Consider the following 25,891-nt stretch of genomic DNA (forward strand, 5'->3'; position numbering starts at 1 on the left):
GATTAGCCAAGTGAGCCGCGGCGCCGGCCAGAAATGAATATGTTGTAATAAAATTTAGGTAATTACTCTTGAGAGTCATTCTGTCTAAATCAAGTGGTATTGGAAGTTTTCTGTTAGTTTTTATTTTTTTCTTTTCCAGTGCTTGTGACTTCATAGCCTATGGAGTTTTCCCAACTTCCAGGAGAACTGTTTAAAATGGCTTGAACCCCATCTTTACAAAATAGAAAAGTCAGAGATCTCGTCATATTTCCTTGCAGATTCTTGTCCTTATATTCTCAAGGTCCCCAGTCTCCCCCTGAGATTTTGAGTTCAGTGTCTTAGGTCAGTGGAAAACAGATTACACACACACACACACACACACACACACACAATCAATGAATTCTGATGGATGTAGTTGTTTTCTGAAAGATTTGGAGAAAGACCACACTGAAAACCACACAAAAGATTCCCATTCAACTTGTCCCTTTGATGTCCTCCACTTTCTCCCCAAGCCCCACATTTCAGAGTGAATGATGCCTCCTACAAAATACAGGGCAGTCCCTGTTATCTTAATGTTTATATAACAAGGGAAAGCAGCAAAGGAGCCTGGGATGCTGACAGCATTTCCTCAATGTCTCTGGGAACTTTGAAGAACAAAATGTTATTATCTCCTTACAGAGGAGGGCTCTCATGAACAGTTGGAACTTTTATTTTTTGAAAGTGTGCTGTGTAGGTACTGTGCTAGGTATTCCTCACAGGATATTTTCTTGATCCTCAGAACCCTTCTGGACATGTTTTATCCCCATTTTATGGGCGAGTGTCACAAAGATGTACAACATGGTTACCTTGCTGAAAGGAGGTACTGGAATACAGCTGGAGAGGAACTGGAAAGTTCTTTTCTGCTCAAAAGTAGAGGAACAAGAGAAAGCAAGAATCATGAAACACCAGACAGTCTGCTCACCGGAGCCATGCCAAGAGGGATGGCTGACTTTACTCACTTCCTATTCTCCATCTAAGACATCAGCATGCATGTTCCTTTGTAAACTCAAAGCACATCAAACAAAGATTCTTTGAGTGCCTATTAAGAGATTATTTTTGTCTCCATTTGTAATGTTTCATTTATTATCAAAGGGGATTTTATCTCATGCACACCTACATATTCCATTATGCTGTATTTACATTTATTTTAATTGGAAACATTGTTAAAATTTACGAAGACGTCCCCTTTCATGAAATTTGGAAATTGAAGGTAGCATTCAGCAGGTTTCCTTGTCAACCACAATAGTCATTTTTAGAATTGTTAGGGAGTAGTTCAATTACCCACACAATTCTGCTTTCTAAGAATGTGCAAAAGGAAATCTTGTCTTAAGCAAGGCAGAACGCCTGCCAGCAGTGTTCTAGACTTCAGTCACAACAAGGACAATCTGATAAATTTCAAGTCTTGGTTGGGAAGTAGTCTGGTGGGGAAGAGGAAGGAAAATACCAAAGAGTCATTTTCTGCTTGCCTTTTGGAATAGAGTGTTATATCCTTTACTCATTCCAAGGAAGCTATTAAAAATGGCTGTAGGATATGTGGACATTTTAGAGTGATGTAGAACGCCATCAATTATAGTACCTACAACTTTATCAATTATAAACCATCATATAAACTAGAGACTTTAGTAACTCTCATCAATTTTATAATAGGCCAACATAAAACAGCTTTTAGCAATTAAAAAACCAAGCTATGTGAATTCGAGACAAAATTTTTCACATTTACAAAATGCAAATAATTGTTCGTAATGATAATTGTGGCTGAGAACTGAAAAACAGTTTGCCTTCTTTAAAATTTGATGCCTTCCTTTTAAATCTCTACTCCTCTGCATAACTTCTCAGAAAAAAAAATTGCTTTATAGTGAAATTTAAATTTGATTTTGAAATAAATTTTATGATAGATGATAGAAAACTGGCATTTTTGTAGGTCCAAATGGTTGACTATTGGTGATTTTATAGGATTCTACATAGTATTTTTAGTGCAGTCCTAGTCTGTATGCATCTCAATGTGCTTTTCTAGAAAGCTCTGTTGAAACAAATAAATTTTGTTGTTCTGTTACCTGAAACTTCTTTCCTTTTTTTAAAGCTTTCTTTATTTTATCTGAAAGGTAGAGTTGCAGAAAGAGAAGGGGAGGGCCAAGTTGAAGCCAGGAGCCAGGAATTCCATCCTGGTCTCCCACAAGTACTTGAGCTATTTTCCACTGCTTTCCCAGGCCATTAACAGGAAGCTAGATTGGAAATCAAGCAGCCAGGAGTTGGTGAACTGGTACTCATACAGGATGCTGGCATCATAGGCAGCAGCTTAACCAGCTGTGCCACAATTCCAGCCTCTGGAACTTCTTTTCCGTTTTTAAACTGGAAATTAAAATTGTACATGTTGTGTACAACCTGATGTTTTGAAATATGTATGCATTGCAGAATTGCTCAGCTTAGATAATTTTTTTCCAGGCAGAGTGGACAGTGAGAGAGAGAGACAGAGAGAAAGGTCTTCCTTTTGCTGTTGGTTCACCCTCCAATGGCTGCCGCAGCCGACGCGCTGCAGCCGGTGTGCAGCGGCCAGCGCACTGCGCCAATCTGAAGGCAGGAGCCAGGTGCTATCCTGGTCTCCCATGGGGTGCAGGGCCCAAGCACTTGGGCCATCCTCCACCACACTCCCGGGCCACAGCAGAGAGCTGGCCTGGAAGAGGGGTAACCAGGACAGAATCTGGTGCCCCGACCAGGACTAGAACCTGGTGTGCTGGCGCTGCTAGGCGGAGGATTAGCCTGTTGAGCCACGGCGCCGGCCTCAGCTTAGATAATTAATATATGCATTACCTAGCAGTTTTATTTTCTACTGTGAGAACACTATAGTCTACACTCTTAGAAATTTTCAAAATACAGTGCATTGTTATTTACTGTAGTCACCATATTGTACAGTTCATCTCCTAAATGTGTTCCTCCTATCAAACTGAAGTTTTGTATCCTTTGACTGTTAACTCCCCAATACCTCCTTTCCCCCACTCCCTGATAGCCATTATTCTGTCCTCTGAGTTCAACTTTTTTAGATTCCACATTTAAGTTGCCCTTGCAGTCTCTTTCTGTCCCAGCTAATTTCATTTAACATAATGCCCTCTGTGTTCCTCCATATTGTTGCAAATGACAGAATTTTTTTCTGTCTTAAGGCTGAACAGTATCCCATTGCATGTATGTATGCAATTTATTTCTTAATCTGTTCTTCTGATTTGTCTTAGTGTCTTAATTGCATATGGCACTTCTAATCTTAAAACACCTAAGAATGGTGTTATTGAGAAAACCATATCACTAAGAAAAAGTAGATATCCCTGTAAAAAGTAAAGTCATACTTCCTCAAGTTTGTGATACCTTTAGGCAATGTTTAGTGGCTTCTTGGAGGATATTGCATGAAGCTTTCTTAACATGGAGGTACAATCTTCAACTTAATTTCAGCAAAGCAGCTCATGTGATGACTCCTTTGCTTAAACCTTCTCCTGACATCACTCTAGGACTCTGAAACGGTGTGTGATCAACCTTCAGTCCCCTGCCCCAGCGCTGTTCTATTGACATTGTCTCCTGCTTCTTTCCCCATCACTTCCTTTGCTGCAGTCCTAGTGGTCTCCTAGCTCTGCTAACACAATAAACAAGATAAACAATTTCTCAGATTTTCTGAAATGTTAATCCCTCAGATACGTCCCTGGCTCTTTCTTCAATCTCTTCTCAAAAGTCAGATGTTCCAAGAGCCCTGCTTCCTTTTGCATGTACTATTATACATGTGTGTGTATATGTGTGTGTGTGTGCTTACGTGTATGCACGTGTACCTCCATTTCCTATCCACTTTGATATTTGCCACCTGGTTTGTTTTAGATTGGTTTGTTTACTTGTCATCTGTCTCCTTTCATAAGAAGAAGGGCTCCATGATGGCTGGTATTTTGTCTATTATATTCACTGTGTATTCCTGGTACCAAAAGCAGTTAGTCAGAAAACAAAGCACTATCAGAATTCCTGAAAATCCTTAATGTTTCCATCGTGTGTAATGACTTTCCAATGGTTACCCTTCCCACACTTTAAATATCATAGCTTTGTCAGTATTTGAATTTGATATAAATAGAATCAGTGTATTGCTCTTGATGTCTGACATTTTCTTCTCAAAATTATATTGATGAAAACCTCTCACATTGTTGGAAATAGTTGTAATTCATTTATTTTCATTGCTAAAGTGGTATAAAATTGTATTCAATTGTTAATAGATATTTGGGTTGTTTTTAAACTTTAGGTATTGCGAATAGTGCTATGAACATCACTGAATATGTTTTTATTGAATATGTAATAATGCCTTGAGCTTTTGTAGGCATTGTGAGACTTTCTTCCAGAACCGTTTTACCAGTGTACACTCCCACTATCCATGCAGGATAGTGTTCTTCATTACCATAGTTAGCGTCATGTTTTAGCTGTGCTGGTTGGTGTGCCTTGAGTGCAATGTGGGTTAGTTTTATATTTCTAATAGTCAATGCCGTTGAGCATCCAAAGCGCTTTTTAGTGGATTTGTTGGCAGTATGAATAAAGTGGCTGTATTTTCATGACTATTAAGTAGACAATATAGGTACTAAGTTGATAAAGTTTTAATCATGTATGTGGTAATTAAATGACTAAAATTTAGTAAGCTCAACTTTCACTAATGAATCTCTTTTTAACTGATAATTGTATTCCTCTTGCAACATTTTGCTCTCAAAAAATCAGTTCAGTAGATTAGTGAGGGAGCTTGAAGAACCCCCTTTGCTGGGTGGTGTGAGGCTGCCAAGATCCATGTCATGGGAAACTTCCCAGAGGAGATCACTTTTATACAGAGTCTGCAGGCATGAGAGGGCCTGACAGTGGGCAGCAAGTGGAAGCCAAGGTACTGGAGAAACAGGAATGAAGTGTGGTAATGTGAAAATTTATGAAGCTTCTAGGAAATTACAAACTTTCAGGTGTGATTACTATAGATAATCTTTAAAAAAAGCCACCTTGATTTCTGCAGGAAATTAAGGCTTGAAAAGTGACATTTAGTGTTAGCTTCCAGAACTGCCAAGAGCAATAGTAAACTGGACTTTGGGTTTGATTGCATCAGTTGTGTAGCTTGAAATGTTTGAAGTTAACATCGTTTATTGATGCTTTTCCTACAGAAACATATATGAGTGAGGAAAATATTACATGGAAAGCTTTTGCTTTCCAGGTTAGGTCTGATGTCAGTCCCCTAATGTACACGTAAGCAACACATTTTGTTGTCCTTGAGAAAGTGTGGAGAAATAATGTGAAATCTATAATTTTTTTAGCTAAATGCTATGATATATTAAACAGGAAAGTAATAGCAGCCTCCAATTTAAAAAAAGATCTTAGTTGTAATCATTTGTTTTTAAATAGTATTTCACCATAATTAAAAATACTCCTTTCAGAATGAAGAACAATTGTCAATGCATTTTCTTTGATATCATATTTCAGTTTGCTGTTAGACAAATTCCTTTATCACCATATTTTAATATGTCTCTCGAAATGTTTCCAGATGATTAGGCAGAAGATTTCTTCCCAGCTGCTTTCAGGAATATTTGAAGTATTTATTTGAAAATATCTTAGGGAAAGCCTCTAATTTCTGAGTAGACCTGGTTCTGTGTCAAAGCCAAATATAACTCAGTTGTTGAAGAAGAGATTCTGATGAAGATAAACAGAAGAAGTGTGTCTCTTGAGTCAATATTCACAGTATTCTTTACCTGTAGGTTGAAGAAAAAGTCCCAGTCTGTGGATATTACTGCTCCAGGGTTCAACCCTTTGGCTGCCGCAGGAAAGCAGACACAAGCCAGTAAGCCCCCTGCACCCAAGACCCCCATCATTGAAGAAGAGCAGAACAACACAGCCAATCCCCAGAAGCACCCTTCCAGGAGGAGTGAACTGAAGAGGTTCTACACCATTGGTGAGCACCAACTATTTTATGCAAGTGACTAGATTCACTCTCCCTCAACGGCGTGATCAATGTGGTCTGCTTTATATAGTGACCCCTTGTGCTTCATGTGTGTTCCTTTCTGGTGCTTTACTTGGACATTTTCTCACCTGGTCTGAGGAAAAATACTGAGAGCCTTAGGAAAGTTAAATAAGAGAGCAAGTTTAAGTACTTTCTATATCCTAGCCCATAAATGTGTGTGTGTGTGAGTGTGTGTGTGTGTGTGGTTCCATATATATAAATATATATGTATGGTTTCCCAGTTTTTAAGGTTATGTGCATCTATTTTCATTTTAGCCATTCTTCAGCCAGTGCCATTTTTGTTTTTTGTTTTTGTTCTTTCCATTTTCCCTTTAGGCACCCAGGTCTCTGACCCTGTTCTGTCACATTAAGTCAGTGGTTGATGTCAGCTTGTAACTAACAAACCCACAAAGAAAGTAGAAAGTTATTACATTCTGTGGGAAAACCAATTACATTGTGGTCTGCTTTGGCTGTTCACATTGCTTACCTTTGGAGAGGTTGAATCACATCCAGAATTGAGAGTAGAAGCCTATGAATAGAATCTTGCAGATACAGTGTCCCTTTTTATCCCAGATAGAATAAAATCCTATGATTTTAAACTTTAGTAGAGAGTTGTAAGTAATCAGACTATGCAAGTTAAATTACACACTTGTGTTTTTTTTAATCTGACAGCTAGAGTTAGACAGTGAGAAACAGACAGAAAGAAAGGTCTTCCTTCCATTGGTTCATCCCCCAAATGGTTGCCACAGCCGGCACTGCACCGATCTGAAGCCAGGAGCCAGGTGCCTCTTCCTGGTCTCCCACGAGGGTGCAGGTGCCCAAGCACTTGGGCCATCCTCCACTGCTTTCCCGGGCCACAGCAGAGAGCTGGACTGGAAGAGGAGCAACTGGGACTAGAACCCGGTACCCATATGTGATGCTGGTGCCGCAGACGGAGGATTAACCAAGTGAGCCATGGCTCTGGCCCCACACTTTTGTGTTCTAATATTCATTAGCATGTATGTCTAGGTGAATGCTTTTCCATTAATAGCAACAATTTTCAATATGATTTGTCTATTTGAGATAAAAGTTGTTAAATATATCATATTTGGTAGAAGTTGATGCATATTCTCTCACTTTTGGAGGAATTTGGTCACATCTAAAAGTTGTAATAGTAGAGACTATGGCCTAATGTGTTAACCAAATTTGTATCAAAAGGATCATGTTTTCTTTGGCATCCACCACCCTACACCCTAACATGGGCTGTTTGTTTTAAGATGATTGAAATTTTTATTAGATATTTTGGTATCCATATCTAGAAAGAATAATAAGGAGATCAAATTTCTAGTTCTGGTTCCCATACCATTTTCTGTGTGACTTTATAAAGTCATTTTCCAATGTCTTGTTTGAATTGTTTCCTTCAAGCTTGAACAGATGCCCCTATGTAGGTTTAATATTATTTCAGAATTTCGCTGCTAAAACCTTGCTTTTCCTTTCCTTCATTCTGTGTCCTCATCATATATCCACTCTCAGGCTTCCTCTTTCTAGATTAAGATGTGAAAGTTATTTTTCAACTACCACCAACCATAGTGCCGTTGAGGATGTCCACAGTTGGTTAATGGGGACATATATAAGATGGTGTAGACAGGTGCATATTTCCATTGTTGAAATAACTGTCACTCCATTTATCAATGTTCTCTTCTCCTGCCTTTCAATGTGCCTTCTAACTTTTATTGCTTTTTTGACTTATTAACTGGCTAAGAAAATATATTTTGTCTTCAGAAAATAAAACATCCTATGAACTCAATGTTCCTTAAAAAAAGAGAAAATGAGAGAAAAATACTGAACAGTGTGGCCACAGTTAACAGAACTAAGCATAGAAAATAGAAATCCAAAGAGTGAGTTTGGATGGCAGAAAAATGAACTATGAAAAATCTTTATAGCACCACACAAGTGATTTTTTTAATTAGCAAATTAGCAAAAATGTGATTCATGACCAAAACAAATCACATGTCTGTTATGTTAAACCTGGACTGTCAGGTTTACTGTATTTATCTCGTCTACTAATGTAGACCTATAAACATAATTTTCTATGCTGAAATATTAGCAAACATATAATTATCTATACTGGAAGTTCTATTCACAAAACAAGGTTATTCCAGTGTCCCTTTGTAGAAGTGTTGGTAATGAACAAAAACGTTAAAAAAATTTCCACTTACTGGTAATTTTTTCCAGTTTTTGGTAATTTCCTTTACCAGGAACAAGTTATACTATTGCCTTCTATCTCAGTTCATCCTCACAGCCACTATTAAGGGTAGGTGTTGTGCTCTATCTTTATCAATGAGGAGTCGAGCCTTGGAAAGCTTAAAGAAGCAGCCATGAACCACAGACAGCAGAGTCTGCAAATGAAATACAGTCTCTGTGTCACTCAAAAGGATTTCATCTCCCTCTGCACAGGGGTGAGTTGTAAGAGTTTCTATGGACAACACAGAAACTATTACAATGCAATTTCTGGAGAATCTTACTGAGAGAAACTATGCTAAATAGCCCATCTGCTAGCCAATATGCCCTGTCAGTGAAAGATAACTTTCAATATCTCTATTTAGGGTTCACACTACTGTAAAAACCTGGGAGCCCTCCTGTGACCAAGTAGAGTACTACATTTAAATATAGCAATGACGTTTGGTGCTGTAGAAGTGTTTACTGTACTCAAACTCAAGCAATAATTCTAGGGCTTAAAGGATTTTCAAATAAAATATAAAATAAATTTTCAAATAAAATAAAAACCTAGAATTCATTGAAATATCCCTGAGTGGCTTAAGTAACTTCTCTAGTACTTTCTTTTTCATCCCACAGCTATTTTCTTTATTGAACTTACATATAGTATCTACTTCCTGTTGAGAGAACCTTAGGAAGTAAAATTTATATCTTCCTACTATAGATATGAGGGTAAGGTCCTTAATTATTCCCTATAGCAGCAATGTATTAAACCTATAATGTAAAAATGAAATGGTATAAATTCATTATTTTTATAAGCTAATTACCAGTTAGAAGAATTTTAGTAAAATTTCATTGACTTAGAGTAAGTGGAGCAAAATCTAACCTCTATTGATGTGAAATGTATGACTCTTCAGATGAACTAAAAGGAAGATAATAATCACTGTGTTAGGGCAGTTGCTCAAGAAAGACCTTTTCATACTTTCGTGTCACCAACTTGCACAAGTTTGCTATTACTTGACTATAGTTTTTTTCATCTGTATAGTGAAAGAGACCAAATCAGTGTCTTTCTGAGTTTCTTCTTCTTACTTTCTTTTTATTACCCCCAACTGACCATATAAAATACTGCATAAGTTTTATTGCTCAAACTTAAAATGATCACAAACTCAGCTATTTAAAACAGGACCCACTGTTGGGTCTCAGTTCTGTATTTCAGAAGAGCACATGGCATAGCTGCATTCTCTGCTCGGGTTATCACACGGTTCTTACCTGTTATTCCCACCAGAGCACATTCTTGTTCCTAGAACTTGGTTGCAGCTGTAGGACTGAGCTCCTCATTTCCTCTCTGGCAGTGAGCTGGAGCCACTCTCGGCTCTGAGAGGCCACTGCTGCCTGGCCATGTGGCCTCCTCCTTCCTCAAGCCAGGAACTTCCACGTCAAGTCTTTCTCATTTGCGTCTCTCACTTCCTTTCCTGCAGTTAAGCAAGAACAGTCTCCCCTGTAAGGGACTCATGCAATTAGGTCAAGCTCACCCAGGGAATTGTCTGTCTTGAGCTCCACATTATCTAATTACAGGAATAAATTCCATCACCTCACCAGTGCAGGGCTTTATAAGATGTGTACAAAGGTGGGTAATCTGTAGGATCATCTTAAAATCCTGCCTAATGCATTTGACCCCATCACCTGCTGCATACACACTCAAATATATCATAACAAAAATGCTCTAAAGTATTTATCTTTCTATTTTTATTCTACTTCATTTTAAATGAAATATCAACTCAATGAATTGATTTGAGTCCATTACTGAGTTCCATTCTGCAGTTTGAAAAATCACTGGACTACATATTTCAAGTACTTCAGATAGTTAAAATTCTATTCATTTAAAAATAGAATTAATCAGAACTAGAATAGCAAAACATTAACTTAGTGGAAGCACTAACAGGTAAAAAAAAAAATGAAAATGGAGTAGAATTTTTCACTACTCCAGTTTTTGTTTGTGCAAGATAAAATATCTGAGTTTGACCGTGTATATGAAAAATATAAATCCTCTGAAGCCATAGGCTCTACTTAAAGATAGAAGATGAACCCAAATAGAAGAACCAGCCATTTTTAATACTGTCTTAATTCCATTACCCTTAAGTTAAATAATTGCATTTAAGAACTCAGGAAATCATGTTGGGCATGGAGGTAGAGAAGAACCCTGCACACACGGGATCCAAAAATATTCCCTTGCTCCCTAAAGTGGACTTGTACAACCTCATGGAATATTTGTTCAGCAATCTAGAGCCAGAGTTCATGCATCTCTACTCAGTCTGTGACTGACAGGAAAAGGCACTTGTGTCTTTACATACCAAGGATTTTTGCTTGTTAATTAGGAAATGGGACAACTCTTGAATGGCTGTTCCCACAATCAGAGTCTTCAGTGAAATACCAAATGCTGATGAGTCCCCGATCATCCCTGCTGTGTGAAGGCCTCATGGAAGAGGTTGCTCAGAACAGAGTGGAAAGTGTTGAGGGGAGGGATAACCTAAGGGGCAGTGGAGGGCAGGGAGGCTCTCACGAAGTGTTGTGGAAAACAGAAGATGGTGAAATCGCATCAGACTCTAATGATACTCAGAGACTCGTGGCTTGGTGAAACAAGTCACCTCTTACCACTGCACCTACTTATGACTCCCTTGGCATTCGTGCTGCTACTTCCCTGTGGGATTGTGTCTGTCTGTATCCTGGTCTCAGTTTCCAAGATGAGGAAATCAAGCCTTTGATCTCATTCATCCTAACAGAGAGGACAAAGTGGAACTCAGAGTCACCAGGTAAATAAATGTGGGGCGTGGGGAGAGGGATTTAGGAAGGATTAAGGCATGACTTTTGCCCTTCTTGGTAGAGGAGAAGAATGAACCTACTAAGAACTCAGTTTCAGGAGAAGCTTTGGAGGCTTCCGGGCGTTGCAGAAGAATGGGGGCACCTGCTGTGGAGAGCAGTGAGTGAGAGGATGCAACTGCGGCATCCATGGAAAGCCTCTTTTATTAGGTGTGCTGTGTGAATGCTCTCTGCAACGTCATGGAGAAGACAGAAAAGCTTCACCAGGTCCCTGTATTCAGAGGGCTTTGGGACAAGTTCCAGAGGGGACTCTGCACCCGGCTAGTGTCTGCATGATATCTCTGGGACATCCCTTAAGCGGAATCTACTCCGTCTCACATTCTCACCTTCTCAAGGGAAGAGACAGCCCGCTTGCCCGTGTAGCCTCCTGTCTGCTTTCCTTAATCAATCCCCTCCTTGTACCCTATCAAAGTTAATCCCACTGTAACACCTGCTCCTTGTACAGCATCATCTATGATTACTCATTCAATTTTTCTTTACACAGAATTTTCCAGTTATGTTTAAATGAATGAATTCTGGGTTTATTTGCCAGATATATACCAGTATAAATCAAATTTTCCATGTTTGAAATTATTCTTGTTGACTTATGAATCCGTTCATTAATTCAATAGACATTTGTTGAATGCCTTCTGCGTACCAGGCCTTGCTCAAAGTGCTGTGAATGCTATGAGTGCAACAAGAACAAGGCCAGGCGCCAGGTGCACATGCTCTGGTGAGAAAGACAGACGATAAACAGTTATTTCACACACTGTCGATGAACAGTAAGGTTTTAAAGAAAAATTTTGAAAGTTAAGGGAGAGAGGTGATAGTGAGGTTATTCATGTAAACATGTTTAAATCTTATACATTTGAGCAGATGAATTATCTCCGTTCTAACCGAGAAATCAATTGGGCTGGTTTCAATTACAGGACATTAGATGTTAGATGTATTAATAATTAATGTTTTGGAGAGTTGTTTTTCGCCTTCCTTGAACTAGAATTAGCTTATGAAAAGACTAATGGAACTGATATTTGCAACATGAAGAAGAAGATGATTGAGCAGACCCCCACATGACCCTCAGGCTTTCCCTGCCTCGTCTTCAAGGCTGGGAGTGGGGCGGATATGCAGATGTTCTCCACTTCAGCCAAGACAAGAATAAGATGTGAATTAATCTAAAGTATAGAATACTGAAATTAAGCATCAGGGAGAATTTAACATAATTTTGCATATATTACAGAGAATTTTTTGGAAATTATAGTTACCTGTTTGAGTAGTTTCAATGTCAACTTTCCTAGCAGGAAAGGTAATAAGATCATCTCTGGAAGATCTTAAATGATTTTGATCAATGCTGTGAAAAGTGAAGTGTAGTCATCCAATGAATGTTACAGAACTCCATCTTGTTTCACAGAGGCAGAGTGAATCAATGGTGAGGCAGTTAGCCTTAGGAGTCTGGTGTCCAAATTGGACTTTCTCATTGCCCCTGCTAATTAACTGATCATAAACAAGACAGAATCTCAAAGCTGAGGATCTTTACTTACAAAGTGAGATAAAACTGGTGCTCACTGAAAGGGCTGTTGTGAGACATATAAGAGGTAATCTTTGTAAAGTGCCTAGAGCTTGCAAGTTGTTACTAAATATTAGTAAGCTTGTTGTGTCTTCCCTCCTGAAGCCGATATGAAGCAGTGCCACTGTCTTGGTCATTGTGGATCTGATCACCTTTTCTACTGTTGAAAACTCTGCAAAAGCTGCTCGTTCCCACAAGAAAAGGTTGTCACTCACACTTTTTTTAGGCCTTTTTTGTAGGCCTCTCACGCTTTTGCTCTACCCACTCTCCAGCTCTATTACAGATGCTGGCCCGGCAATACAGCTGTGCCAACCTCCTGTGTTTTCCTAAAGATGTCATTCTATATACTGGATCATAGACTTCACGTGTGCTTTTTCCTCTGCCTAGAAGGGTGCTATAGCTACAACCTTCAGCCTTCTGCACAACTACTCTTTTGTCACAGTTCAAACTAAACTGACCTTAGACCTGGACATACCTCCTTCAAATCTGATCAACCTGAATATATTTCAAAGCATTTTAATACAGAGATTGTCAGTCTTTTAGGTGACTAACAAATATCTTTGGATGTGATTAATGCTTATAACATTCCTATAGGGAAACTGGGACTGCCATGTTATATCCATTATATGCCATTCTATGGAATTACATCTCTGAAGGCTGAAAGATTTTTCATAATCATAGTATAAATAGTACCAAAGACAAGGGAAATACATAGATAGACAGGCCTCAGGAACAAGTATCTGGCCTTACCAGTCAAGATACTATGTTTTACCTTCAAGTACTGGGATTCAGTTCCACCAGGTCTTGACTCTGGCTTCCTAATGCAGACCCTGGGAGACAATGGTTATGGCTCAATTAACTGGGTTCCAGCCACCCATGTGAGAGACCTAGATTATGTTCCTGGCTGTGGGCTTTGGGCCATGCCCATCCCCAGCCATTGCAAGCATTTGGGAAATGAACCAACAGATGGGACCTCTCTGTCATTCTGTCTCTCTCAGTCTGCGGTTTCTCTGCCTCTCAAACAATATTAAAAGAGAAAGAAAGTGAGCTCATTCCCACAAGTTTCTAGGTCAAATTCTCTTCTCAAAAATAAGAAAAAAATTCAGTTAGATCATTGACAGAGATCTCACTGAGTTGTTTCCCAAGTGTTAGTCGCTACCATTGATGGTGAAACAGATCTATTAATAATAATTAAAAACAAACAAACAAACAAACAAAACAAAAAACAAAAAAAACAGGGAGCAGCGTTGTGGTGCAGTGGGTGTAACACCAGCATCCCATATTGGAGTGCCGGTGCGCTGTTCCCAATTAGTTTCCTGCTAAAGTACCTAGGAAGGCAGGAGTGATGACCCAAGTGCTTGGGCCTATGCCAGTCATGAGGGAGACCCAGATGGAGTTCCTGATTCCTGGCTTCAGCCTATTCCAGACCTGGCCATTGTGGCCATTTCAGGAATGAAGCAGAATTTGAAAGATCTCTCTCTCTCTGCCTCCTCCTCTCTCTATGTCACTCTGCCTTTCAAATAGATACCTATATATATCATTCTTAAAAATTTTAAAAATAACAGACGAACATGAATCTACTTACTCAATTAAAGTGACTGTCCTTTTCTCCTTCGCTTCTTTCCTTCCTTTCTGCTCTGTCCCACCTTTATTTTTCCCTTTTTCCCTCTTTCCCTCCTTCCTCATTCTCCCCTTTTATGCTTCCATCACTCCTTCCTTGTTTAAAATGAGTTTCCTTTGTAAAATGATGCCTTATATTTGATATTAATTTGGTAGAGTTTCTTGCAAAAGATTTTTATTTTTAAATCCTGTTACTTGTCAAAATATTGAGAAGAGAAATGATCCTAAAAATATCATTATGTAATCCTACTATCTCTGAAACTGTGAAATCTGAAATCCAATGATCTTGTCTTTTTCCCTGACTTCAAGATAGAATACTTTCAACACTTCAACATTCTAAACTTAATGAAGCCCAGTTAAATACAACTTTGTATCATACTCTCCCCAGGCTGCTTTTGAAAAGACAGCCTATTGAATTAGGTGTTCCCTGGGAATTCTTCTCAGTAGTTGGCCAGATCAAAACACTAATAACTAGCTTGCAAACTCTAAAAAAAGAAATATGGAATGCATATTTAACTGCCTTTTAATTGCAGTTCACCAGACATTTTAAAATATAATACTGTAATTTATATGCCTCTTATTTTGGAGCCAGACTTTTTAATTATAAGAATAAAGAAGATCAACTCTAAAATGAAAATACTGTAAAAAGAGGTTAAAAAAAAAAGAAGAGTCTTGCTGGAGGTGGCATATTCTGCAGCCTGAAAGTAGGTTACCATAGAACTGGAACCTTCTCTAGAAACAAAAAGAATCATCCTGTACAAACAGGAAGAAAGTCTCTGAGATTTAATCAGCAGAGCCATCTTGGCATACAGGTCACTCTCTATATGCGCAGAAGCTAGAATGGATAGCTGTGCTAAGGGTTCGATTATTTCATGTTTCATGCAAATAAACGATTTTGTTTTGAATTGAATTTTTTCTTATAGTTCAGTTTTTTTTTATATTTTCTGAGTTAGAAGAGTTTGTAAGGAAATTTATTTCATAGCTAAGATTTCTTGATATACATAGAAGCTGGATTTCCATAAATAGATGTGGGGTTTCTGCAAATTTTGAAGAGTAGTAAAGATATAAACATGCCCAATGTGAATTTTTGTTGAAGTAATGAAATCTGAAGACATTAAGAAACCAAGTTCAATTTTCTTCTTTATTTGTGAAGTAAGCAGACCTTAAGATCAATGTATTTTTCTGAGAAATTGCAATACTCTATGTCTCTGTGTGCATATATGTAAGGGGAGTATTTGATTGAGTTTTCTATTTGTATCATTTTTAATTTATTCCATTTAAATATACTTTAAAACATGATATCAAGCAAAATCCTCATCACAAACTCCTTTTCAACTCTAAAATAAATATGCATGCTTTATTCCTTTCAAGGGAATTAGATCTTTTAAACTCATCATTGATATAATTTTAACTAAATTTTACCACGCAGCGGGAAGTATGCTCGTATGATGTCTATGTAGATTGGGAGTGCTTATAATGTGTTAGATAAGCTTGCCAAATCTGATTTTATAGAGTTAGCTCCATATTTTGTAGATTTGCTTCATTCTTTTTTGCTCTAATTCTGTGATTGTTCTCTGTCAGAAGTAATCAACCTAGGATCAAGAAAGACAGCTTAATCATAGCTGTGAGAAATGGATTAAGAAATGTGAATCACCCTGAGGTTTCCCTGAGCAAATTGTGTTTGTATTGTGCTTGAGTTGCAGGATAATAGTCTTACAACTTATCAAAAACAAATTACACCTGCCAATTTATTTAATAACTTCTAAACTGCCTAATTAAACTTATACTGGATTAAATTGTAGACTAATTAAAGCAGACATTGCTCATAGTTGAGACATAATCACAATCCAATTTGGAATTTTCTAAATCCCTATTTTTTAAGAAAATGCCATCAGCACTAGTCACATTAAAACTTTCACTTTTCACCCACCAACACTTTTAGGAATGTTCTATTTTACTGATCCATGAGTAAGGGTAAAAATGACAGATTATTATGACCTGCTTTATTTTTAATATTTAAGAGTAGAATTAATGGCAATTTGAACAGTGAAATATTGTGATTAAATGTCCCCAGTATTATCATCTTCAATAACAATTTAAAGAATTTCTAGAGTCTTATACCCATTCAGAAATAAGACAATTGATATCTCCTGATTTATTTTTAAAATTTGGCTTTTCTTCCTACTTCCTGTATAAATATATTTCTTCGCATGTAAAAATACTGCATGATTGATTCTCCTCAATGAATGTTCCCCATGTTTGTAACTATGACCAATGTTACTTAGAAGAATGAAGAAAGTATTAAAAATGAGACACCACTAGAGGAAAAAGCTTCTATTGTTGTTTCTGGCAAAGTTTTGAAACCAGTTTTACCAAAGTTAATAGCTTTGCACAACTCAGCTGGAAATTATACATGTTACAGTGGCCATTCATAATAAAACCACTATAAAATATGTGTTCATCTACATATAGGTAAACTGTTCCGAAGCAATTTGAAAACTTCACTATTTCAGATTTTGTGTTTATCTAAAAAATTATCAGATGAATTATGTTAGTACCATCTATAGAACAAAATCTTTGTGAAGTTTAAATGAAAAATGTGTTTTAGGGATGGAGAAAATATTAGGTTCAACTAATTACCTTGAAAAACAACTTTGTAGTAGATATACTAAGAGAAATTATTGTGTGGCTTTTAAAGTAATATTATTTATATATTGCTTAACCTATTTTCTGTTATCATATGTGCTTGAAAATAGTGAAGTGAAATTCCTTCAAAATATTATTTGAATAAGTCTTTAATATTTAAGCGGATGGTTATTAGATGAGAAAGCCAAACCATAATGTCTGCATAATCTTGGCTAACAACGTTAACATTATATTTCTTTTCTGTTTGGCCATTCATTTGTTAAGCCTGTTTCCATGAATTTGAATCTTGTAAAAAATATTTATTTTATGTATTTTGAAAGGAAGATTGATAGAGGGGAAAAGACAGGAAGAGGAAGAGACCTTCTGTTCACTGGTTCATTCCCCAAATGGCGCAATAGTCTGCATGGGGGTAGGCCAAAGCCGGGAGCCAGGAACTCCTTCTGGGTCTCTCACATTGGTATCAGGGGCCAACGTATTTGGGCCGTCTTCTGCTGCTTTCCCAGGTACATTAGCAGGGAGCTGGATTGTAAGTGGAACATCCAGGTCTTGAACCAACACTCTCACATATAGGGTACAGGTGTCACAAAAGATACATTAACTCACTGCCCACAACACTGGTCCTGTAAATTTAAATAGTAAGTTTTATGGTACATTCTCTCTCATGGAGTGATCTATTATACATTGAACTTTAAAAGGATCCTCATAAATATTACAAAAAAATAACTCATTCAGTATATGGAAAACAACCCACCACCTTAGACCACAGAAAGATTTGAGAGTCTGTCTGCTGGCCTGCTGCATTTCCATAGTTCCTATTTGCAAGAGTTTGCATGCAACTTTATTCTGTTGCTTAAACTTTAATACATATTGCTAGAAAAGACATTTTTTTTTTCTGAGTTCTCTGGGCTAGGGAAAGCAAAAGTTATCTTCAATAGTGTGTTGGAGATAAAATGTCATTAATGCCCACAGAAAGTTGAACTTTGTGACTCTGATTTATTGGATGTCTTATAAACCAATTCAAAAGAATTTCCTTTCCAATTAGATAATTTCACTTATGAGGTCTTTTTCAAGTGCTACATCAAATAAGTCAAGTTGTGCAAAAACAGCACAATAATATTTATTCTCAGTAAAGAAATAATATATCTGGTATGCTGCTTCAGGCTATAAAGCTTTTATTTTCTACTTTAGATAATTCTATCAAATCACAGATATTTGTGATATCAGAAACGCTCTCATAAATCAACACAGTGTGACTGGAATAGGGACAGCCAAAAAGATGTAATGAAAAGAGTGGCCGGTGCTGTAGCTCAACGGGTTAAAGCCCTGGCCTGAAGCGCCAGCATCCCATATGGATGCCAGTTCTAATCCAGCTCTCTGCTATGGCCTGGAAAAGCAGTAGAAGATGGCCCCAGTCCTTAGGCCCCTATACCCACATGGGAGACCCAGAAGAAACTCCTGGCTCCTGGCTTTGAATTGGCGCAGCTCTGGCCATTGTGACTATCTGGGGAGTGAGCCAGTGGACGGAAGACCTCTCTCTCTGTCTCTGCCTCTTTCTGTAACTCTGTCTTTCAAATAAATAAAATAAATCTTTTTAAAAAAAGATGTAATGAAAAGAAAATATAAGTAATTCCCTCTTTCTGTGCTCTTATGTATTTTCACCTCCACCCCTATATAATCTATAGAAACCTCATTTCAGTGGACAGTATTTTTTTCAAGATTTTTTTTATTCATTTGAGAGAGAGAGAGAAAAAAACTTCCATCTGCTGGTTCATTCCCCTGGTGGCTGCAACAGTTGCGACTAGGCCAGTCAGAAGCCAGGAGCCAGAAACTGTGCTGGTCTCATAGTGGGAAGCAGGGTTCCCAGTAATTGGGTTATCATCAGCTACTTCCTAGGATGCATTAACAGGGAGCTGGATTGGAAATGGAGCAGCAGGGCATTGAACCAATCTAATAATGGATTCAGGCATCCCGAAGGCAGCTTAACCCACTACCCCATAATGCCCATCCCCAGTTAGCAGATTTAAGAATGCTTATTCCATTTACTAAAAAATGATTGAATGCCTACTATTGTGTTGTGAACTGGTACTAGTTGGAAATGAAGCTAGAGAGAGAGTATAAGCTAGATTATGGGAGCCTTTTGTGCTGTGCTGTAGAATTTGAGTGTAATCTTGGCACCTTGGGAACTGTTTGGGGCCTAGAGGAGTGTCTTGTTAGGAGTGATTTATAGAGAGATGTTTATAGCATCATATGGAGAGTGGGTAGGAATAAATGTACCTGCAGACAAAAGAGTCCTTTAGACATACAGGGTAATGGATGAAAAACAGCTGGATAATCCAATAAATTTAGCCACTCTTAACCTCTATTACTTATTCAGGAAAGAAATGACACCATGCCATTTGTTTTAAATCACAGATCAAGATGAGCCCTTGGCCACTCTAGGATTAGAGAATAAAGGTGTTTATGAAAGTTGTGTTAGGGTCTGGGACTGTGTCATAGAAAGTTAAACCTTTGCGTACAGCACCAGCATCATTAGCAGGAACACCAGGAAGCTCCAGCTTGTAGTTCCCATCAAACCTAAAACCACCAACAGGACCGCAGCTGTCCTTCTCATGCCTTGCTGAGACAGACCTTCTGCTGTGACCTTGTCAGCCAGCTGAAGTTGCCTTGGCCTCGTCAGGCAGCCATTTGGGGAATGAAGCAGTGGATGGAAGATCTTTCTCTCTCTCTCTCGCTCCTTCTCTTTCTGTAATTCTGCCTTTCAAATAAATAAATAAATATGTAAATCTGTAAAGAAAAGAAAGAAAGTTGTGTTAGAGGCAGATGCAAATACAGTCTTCATCAAAAGAGAGGGAGGAGCAGTTTGGTTTCCTTCTTTATTCATCACCTATGATTTAAATATAATAGAGCAATAAAAATCTGTCAAGACAAATGGGCCAATTTGGAAGTGATGTCTGCATGTCACACTGGAAAACTTTTGAGTTAAGGACAAATGATTTTTTTCTGATTTAGAGAAAAGTCAATTCATCTGAAAACATTGCTTTCCAGTATTGAATCGGCATTCATTGGATTGTGCTTAGTGTAAACATATTTATGATCCACCCTGTTTAATCGCTTTGTGTATTATAGGGTCCTATCATATCACTCCCTCTGAGATGTTTCTCCCCTCTTTTTTTGGGACTTAAAGAAAACATAAAGATGAACAGCAGACAGCAAACAGCTGAGACTCTGATGGCAGATCTATGACGTACCCCACAGGGAAAGTCTAAACTTTACAAAAGATTTAAATCCTTAAATATATATAAATAATTGTTCCCAAATTTGAATTTGCATTGAGATTCTCATTTTAAAAATGCAGATACTTACTCAGTAGATCTGGAGTAGCACCCAGAGTTTTGCATCTATAACAAAATTCCAGGTAATGTGATGTCACTCTGCTTTGGGAGACTATTGAAGAGCTGAAGGCTTTTTTGTTGACAATACACACAGAATACTTTTCACTATTTGGACCCAAGTTATCACCCTGAACCAAGAATTTCTAAAAACAAACTACCTAACTCCCTGTCCTTCCTACCTATAAGAGTTTCAGGGTAGGGAAAAAGAATGTGGCTATTGTAGCACACACATACATATGGTTTTCTTACTGTAAAGGACACATCATCCAGTCATAATAGAGAACACTGTTTTGTTAAGAATGGAGCATTTTCACAGGTAAGCAGTTTTTTAATTTGACCAGCCTAGGGTGATAGCTGTGTGTGGCAGTGTAGTACAGTATAGCACAGTAGAAATAACTTAAGTCAGGACACAAAGGAAACATTAGAATTTAGTGATTCACTGGCTATTTTAGTTCTGTTGGTCACTGGTTGTATTGGTCAAGTGTTAGTTTTTCAACTATTAAATGGGAATAAAAGTTCTTTCTTCATAGGACTTTTGTAAGTACTAAATAAGATAATACATGTAAATCTCTTAGTATGGAATCTGACTAGTAAGGACTATAGTTGTAAATTCATTACAGAATGAAAATAGAAGGGTTAACAGGGAAAGTAATAGCTAATCAATAATAACTATTCTTAGCTCAGGGTAAATTCATTATTGATAATTTTAAATATCTATTCACTTTGTCCTGAAAACAAACACAAAGTTTCTTGATCAGGTTTACCAACTATAGCAATAACAGTACGTAATTGCCCTTTCAAATCCTCTATGCCCCACCAAGGAAACCCCAAGAAGACAGATGTCAGCTATACCTATGGGGGTTTGCACTGCAGGAATTCTGATTTATCAGTCTAGACACTGATACAGGAATTGGAAGCCTGCCTTTCTTCCCTCTGGAAAGAGGAAACAAGCATTTGTCCATGTAGATGTATCTTCTATTGAAAAGGTGTTTGCATTTTTATAATCCTTTGGAATGCAAACAAAATTGCTCAGGGTTTTAGCTTCCTTTGAAATGTAAGCACGTAACCTTGGAGGGATAAATCTCAGTAGCTTTCTTGAGATTTTTATTCGTTCTTTCACTCTTTTTGCCCAGACACCATTTTTCTTTGTCAAGATATCCCAGTAATGCAGCAATATGAAACTTAACCACATTGTTACCAAGCAATAGCAACCTTCCTTACAGTGTTTGTTTTTGAAGAAAAACAAGATGGTCAGTTACATCATGAAAGAAAGTTACATCCCTTGCAAATCCCCCCTACCCAATCTTCATTTCTTACAAATCCAGGCTTCCTGAACAGAGACAAAAGCCTAGCAATGCTTAGAAGTTTCCTTTAAATGTCTCATTATATATATTCATTTCCATCCCATGCTTCCTAAATAATTCTTCATGTGAACTGCTTTCCCTGTTATGAGAAGTTATAAAAATGGAAAACAAATTTATAAAAATACAGGAAGCTCTTCTCTAGTCTGCCCACAAGGTAGATAACACCTGGTCATAAATAGTGCTACCCCATTATATGGTTTCAATCAGTGTATAGACTACACTGATTTTTAGTGGTAAGGCTATGAATTTGCATTCTCTCTAATGTCAGGATCACTGACAACTCATGGTCATTTTAAAAAAAAAAGATTGATTTATTTATTTGAAAGTCGGGGGGAGGGGGGAGAGAGAGAGAGAGAAAGAGAAGAAAGAGAAATCTTAGGGGCTGGCACTGTGGCATTGCGGGTAAAGCCTCCTCGTGCAGTGCCGGCATCCCATATATGGGTGCCAGTTCATGTCCCAGCTGCTCCACTTCCGATCCAGCTCTCTGCTATGGCGTGGGAAAGCAGTGGAAGATAGTCCAAGTTCTTGGGCCCCTGCACCCACGTGGGAGACCTGGAAGAAGCTCCTAGCTCTTGGCTTTGGATTGGCACAGCTCCAGCCATTGCAGCCATCTGGGGAGTGAACCAGCGAATGGAAGACCTCTCTCTCTCTGCCTGTGCTTCTCTCTGTGTGTGAACTCTGACTTTCAAGTAAATAAATAAATCTTTAAAAAGAAAAAAAGAAAGAGAAATCTTCAATCTGCTAGTTCACTCCCCAAAATGGCTGCAAAGGCCAGGACTTGCTGTCTGAAGCTGGGAGCCAGGAGCTTCTTCTAGGTCTCTTTTGTGGGTGATGGAGCCCAAAGACTTGGGCCATCTTCTGCTTCTTTCCTAGGTGCATTGGCAGCAACCTTTATTGGAAGTGGAACAGCCAGGACTCAAACTGTCATCCATATGGGATGCCGTCTTTGCAGGCTGTGACTTTACCCATTGCACCACAACACTGCCCCCTCATGGTCATTTCTAAACAGAGAAATTGTAAGTCACTGCTAAAGGACAAATGGAAATGAAGCTGCGGAAACAGAAGGAGAGGTTTCCATGTTTGTGCATGGGCAGTGTCAGGGGTTATAACAAGCTAAGGGCTACAGGGAAGCAGAATAAATATAACAGTCTAGCCAGCCATCTAAAAAATAGGTGGTGAAGCAATGAATTTAAAAACATGAAAGTGACAATGCTACAGAGTCAAAAGCCTAGCAGTGCTTAGAAGTTCCAAGAGCTGCTTAGATTCACAGACCATCCTTTTCAAACCAGATTCACAGAGGACCCTGTTAGTACTATAAACACCCAATGCCCACAAGAATCCAAACTAACAAAATACCTGCTGTGGGAAAAGCAATTGTCGCAGTCAGAGTGAGATGCCATGGACGGTTGACTTAGAGAATAAATGTTTATTTCTCAGAGTTCTGGAGGCTATGCCCAAGAAGAAGATGCAAGCAGATCTGCTGAGGGTTTGCATATGGGCATTGTCTCCTTGTACTCTTACATGGTAAGAGAGCAGAGATAGAAGACCGACTCTGTCATGTCTTTATATAAGAGCATGATTCCATTCATGAGGGCTCCTCCTATGACCAAGTTACCTCCCAAAGTGCCTCACCTCCATCTGTGTTTAAAACTCTTAGGCTATGTCCAGCTCTCTGCGGTGGCCAGGGAGTGCAGTGAAGGATGGCCCAAGTCCTTGGGCCCTGCACCCGCATGGGAGACCAGGAGAAGCACCTGGCTCCTGACTTCGGATCAGCGTGGTGCGCCGGCCGCAGCGTGGTGCGCCGGCCGCAGCGGCCATTGTGGGGTGAACCAATGGAAAAGGAAGACCTTTCTCTCTGTCTCTCTCTCCCTCTTCCCTCAATTTAAACCTAAGAGGTTTTTTTTGTTGTTGTTGTTGTTTTTTTTTTTTTTTTTTGACAGGCAGAGTGGACAGTGAAGTCAGAATACTGTCAGTGGTTATTGTTTTGGATGATTTGGTTTGGCTTGGGAATTGGGGGGGGCACTTTAGTAAAGAAAAAATCGAATGGTATTTGTATGTTTTATGGTCTGATAAATTATGAACTTATAATAGTTCTTTGATAGAAACAAATATTAAACTCACTAAATATTTTACTAAAGAAATAATAAATTAATTTAAAAATGCTAGGCAGTCAGAACTACTATGAGTTCTTTAAGATTGAGTCAAGTCTGATTCCTTTTTTTAAAGAGAGAATTAAAATGTTAGGAAAATGTCATAGATAAGTCTCCTTATTTCAGCTGTACCCTTTGACAAATTACTCAATATCATCAATTGAAAAGAGAGTTTAGTATACATGATTCCATCCTCCCAGTTTTAGAGCGGTTGGATGGGATAGTGGTTGCTATTGCTGAGCCACAGGCCTGAATTTGGACTGTGTCTCATCCAAATTTCAAATGTGCCTTTGACAAAAAAATTTAAATGGACACAATGCTAAGTTAAGGCAAAAATATGACAGCTATGCCTTAAGTGATGGACTTAAATTGGTTTAAAAATTATATAACTGATTCAAACCTTATAAAATGGACTCAAATTGAAAAATTAACATTTTTTAAGTTCCAGTGTTAATTCCTTCTCTCTGACTGGAAACATCAACTGTACATACACAGATTTCAGAAAACCTTATGTAACAACAATTTAAGATGTTAAATTCTTTTATTTTACTTGGAAGCATGTTCATTGGAGGGTAAAGTAACAAAATGACATAAGAAGTCCAAAAGGAATATAATTTTAGGGTTCAGGATCCCAGGGTTCATTGTAGCTGTTGTCACCCCAAGGAGTAAGGCGCAACCATCATTTGCATGGCTTCTAAGAGCAGCTCCAAAACTACTGGGTAGAAGCTCCAGGAAGATCTCTTTTTAGCTTAAAATAAAAAATTATATGAAAATAATAACTATAATAAATAAGGGATTCTAGACAACTCTGCAATGTGATTTGTTTTCCTCTTTTAAAGTATATATATCCATGTTTCATTTTTCCACAAAACCATGCTAATGTCTATATCATTCAATTTTTTAATACATCCAGTGTTATAGTCTATTGTTTGCATTCTGATAGACTTCTGAAGTAATTTCTTTTTCCTTCTAGTGTTTCTGCATTACTGCCCTGTAAGAGGTGATGTGGAGGAAGTTTAGACTTGGTTATAGAGCCAAATGCATTCTGCCTTAAATACAGGCTCTCCTCCTGATTACGTGGTATCAGGAAGATTGCTGATTTTCTCTAATCTCAGTTTCTATATAAGTAAAAAGAAGATGTTCTCTTAGTTACGTTGTTCCAAGTATTAAATATAGCAATGTTTTTTTTTAAATTAGGATGCCCTTTGCAATATGTTAAACATTTAACAAATGATACCCATTAATAATAATTTACATAGTAAATAGTAATTCATGTTTTTTAAAATATTTAGAATTATGTCAATACTTATTAAGTGGTAAATAAATAAAAGTGTGAAAGTATTATGTTAATGTAAAACACATGGATATATTTGTATTCCTGGAATGGCATTTCAAGTATGTAAGGATCTGATACAAATAATTTACCCCAAATCATTGTGTCCTACCAACAAGCATACACTTGTGCAATATGTTCTTCCTAGCTTTCCTCCAGAAATACAAGTTCATTTCACTATCATTATTCACATTAGCCCTTGCAAAGAGAAGTATAATAGTAAAGAAATAAAGCCAAAATTCCATTCAAAATACCTGTGCCAGTACATGCTGCATAATTCAAGAAGTATCATAACGTAATATGCAATCACCCCATGGTATCCATGAAAGATGGTCCTAGGATCCTCTCAGATACCAAAATTGGTGGATGCTCAAGTCCCTTGTACAAAATGGGGTGGTGTTTATATATAACCTACACACATCTGCCCATATTCTTTAAGTCATCACTAGATTTCTTAAAACACCTAATACAATTTGAATAGTTATTGTACAGTATTATTTAGAGAGTGGTGACAAGAAAGGAATCTGTACCTGTCCAGTGCAGTTGCAAATTTTCTTACTATTTTCCATCCACAGTTGGTTGAATGCATGGTTGTGCAAAACATGGAAATGAAGGACCAACTGTGGATCCAAAAATATTTCCTTTTTTGATTTGACCTCAGGTTCTTGCATGGTAGCACCTTGGCAAAACTGATATTAGAAAATTGGTAGTTGATATCTTTGAAGCACGGAAGCAGTTTTCTGGGGTCTGATGAGCTATGGGGACAGTTGAT

General features: G+C 37.9%; 1 protein-coding gene across 2 annotated transcripts in view; it reads left to right on the plus strand.

Moving 5' to 3' along the window:
• Positions 1 to 25,891, plus strand: part of OXR1 (oxidation resistance 1) — a 796,801-nt gene that overhangs the window by 537,308 nt on the left and 233,602 nt on the right. For both annotated transcript variants that reach the window (XM_070075402.2, XM_008255818.5), the window contains one exon: positions 5,757 to 5,950. In XM_070075402.2, the coding sequence (XP_069931503.2) occupies positions 5,757 to 5,950 (194 nt within the window). The remainder of the gene's footprint in view (positions 1 to 5,756; positions 5,951 to 25,891) is intronic.

This window comes from Oryctolagus cuniculus, chromosome 6 (genome assembly GCF_051225735.1).
Source record: "Oryctolagus cuniculus isolate XC-2025 breed Fujian yellow rabbit chromosome 6, ASM5122573v1, whole genome shotgun sequence".
In the NCBI taxonomy this organism is placed as follows: Eukaryota; Metazoa; Chordata; class Mammalia; order Lagomorpha; family Leporidae; genus Oryctolagus; species Oryctolagus cuniculus.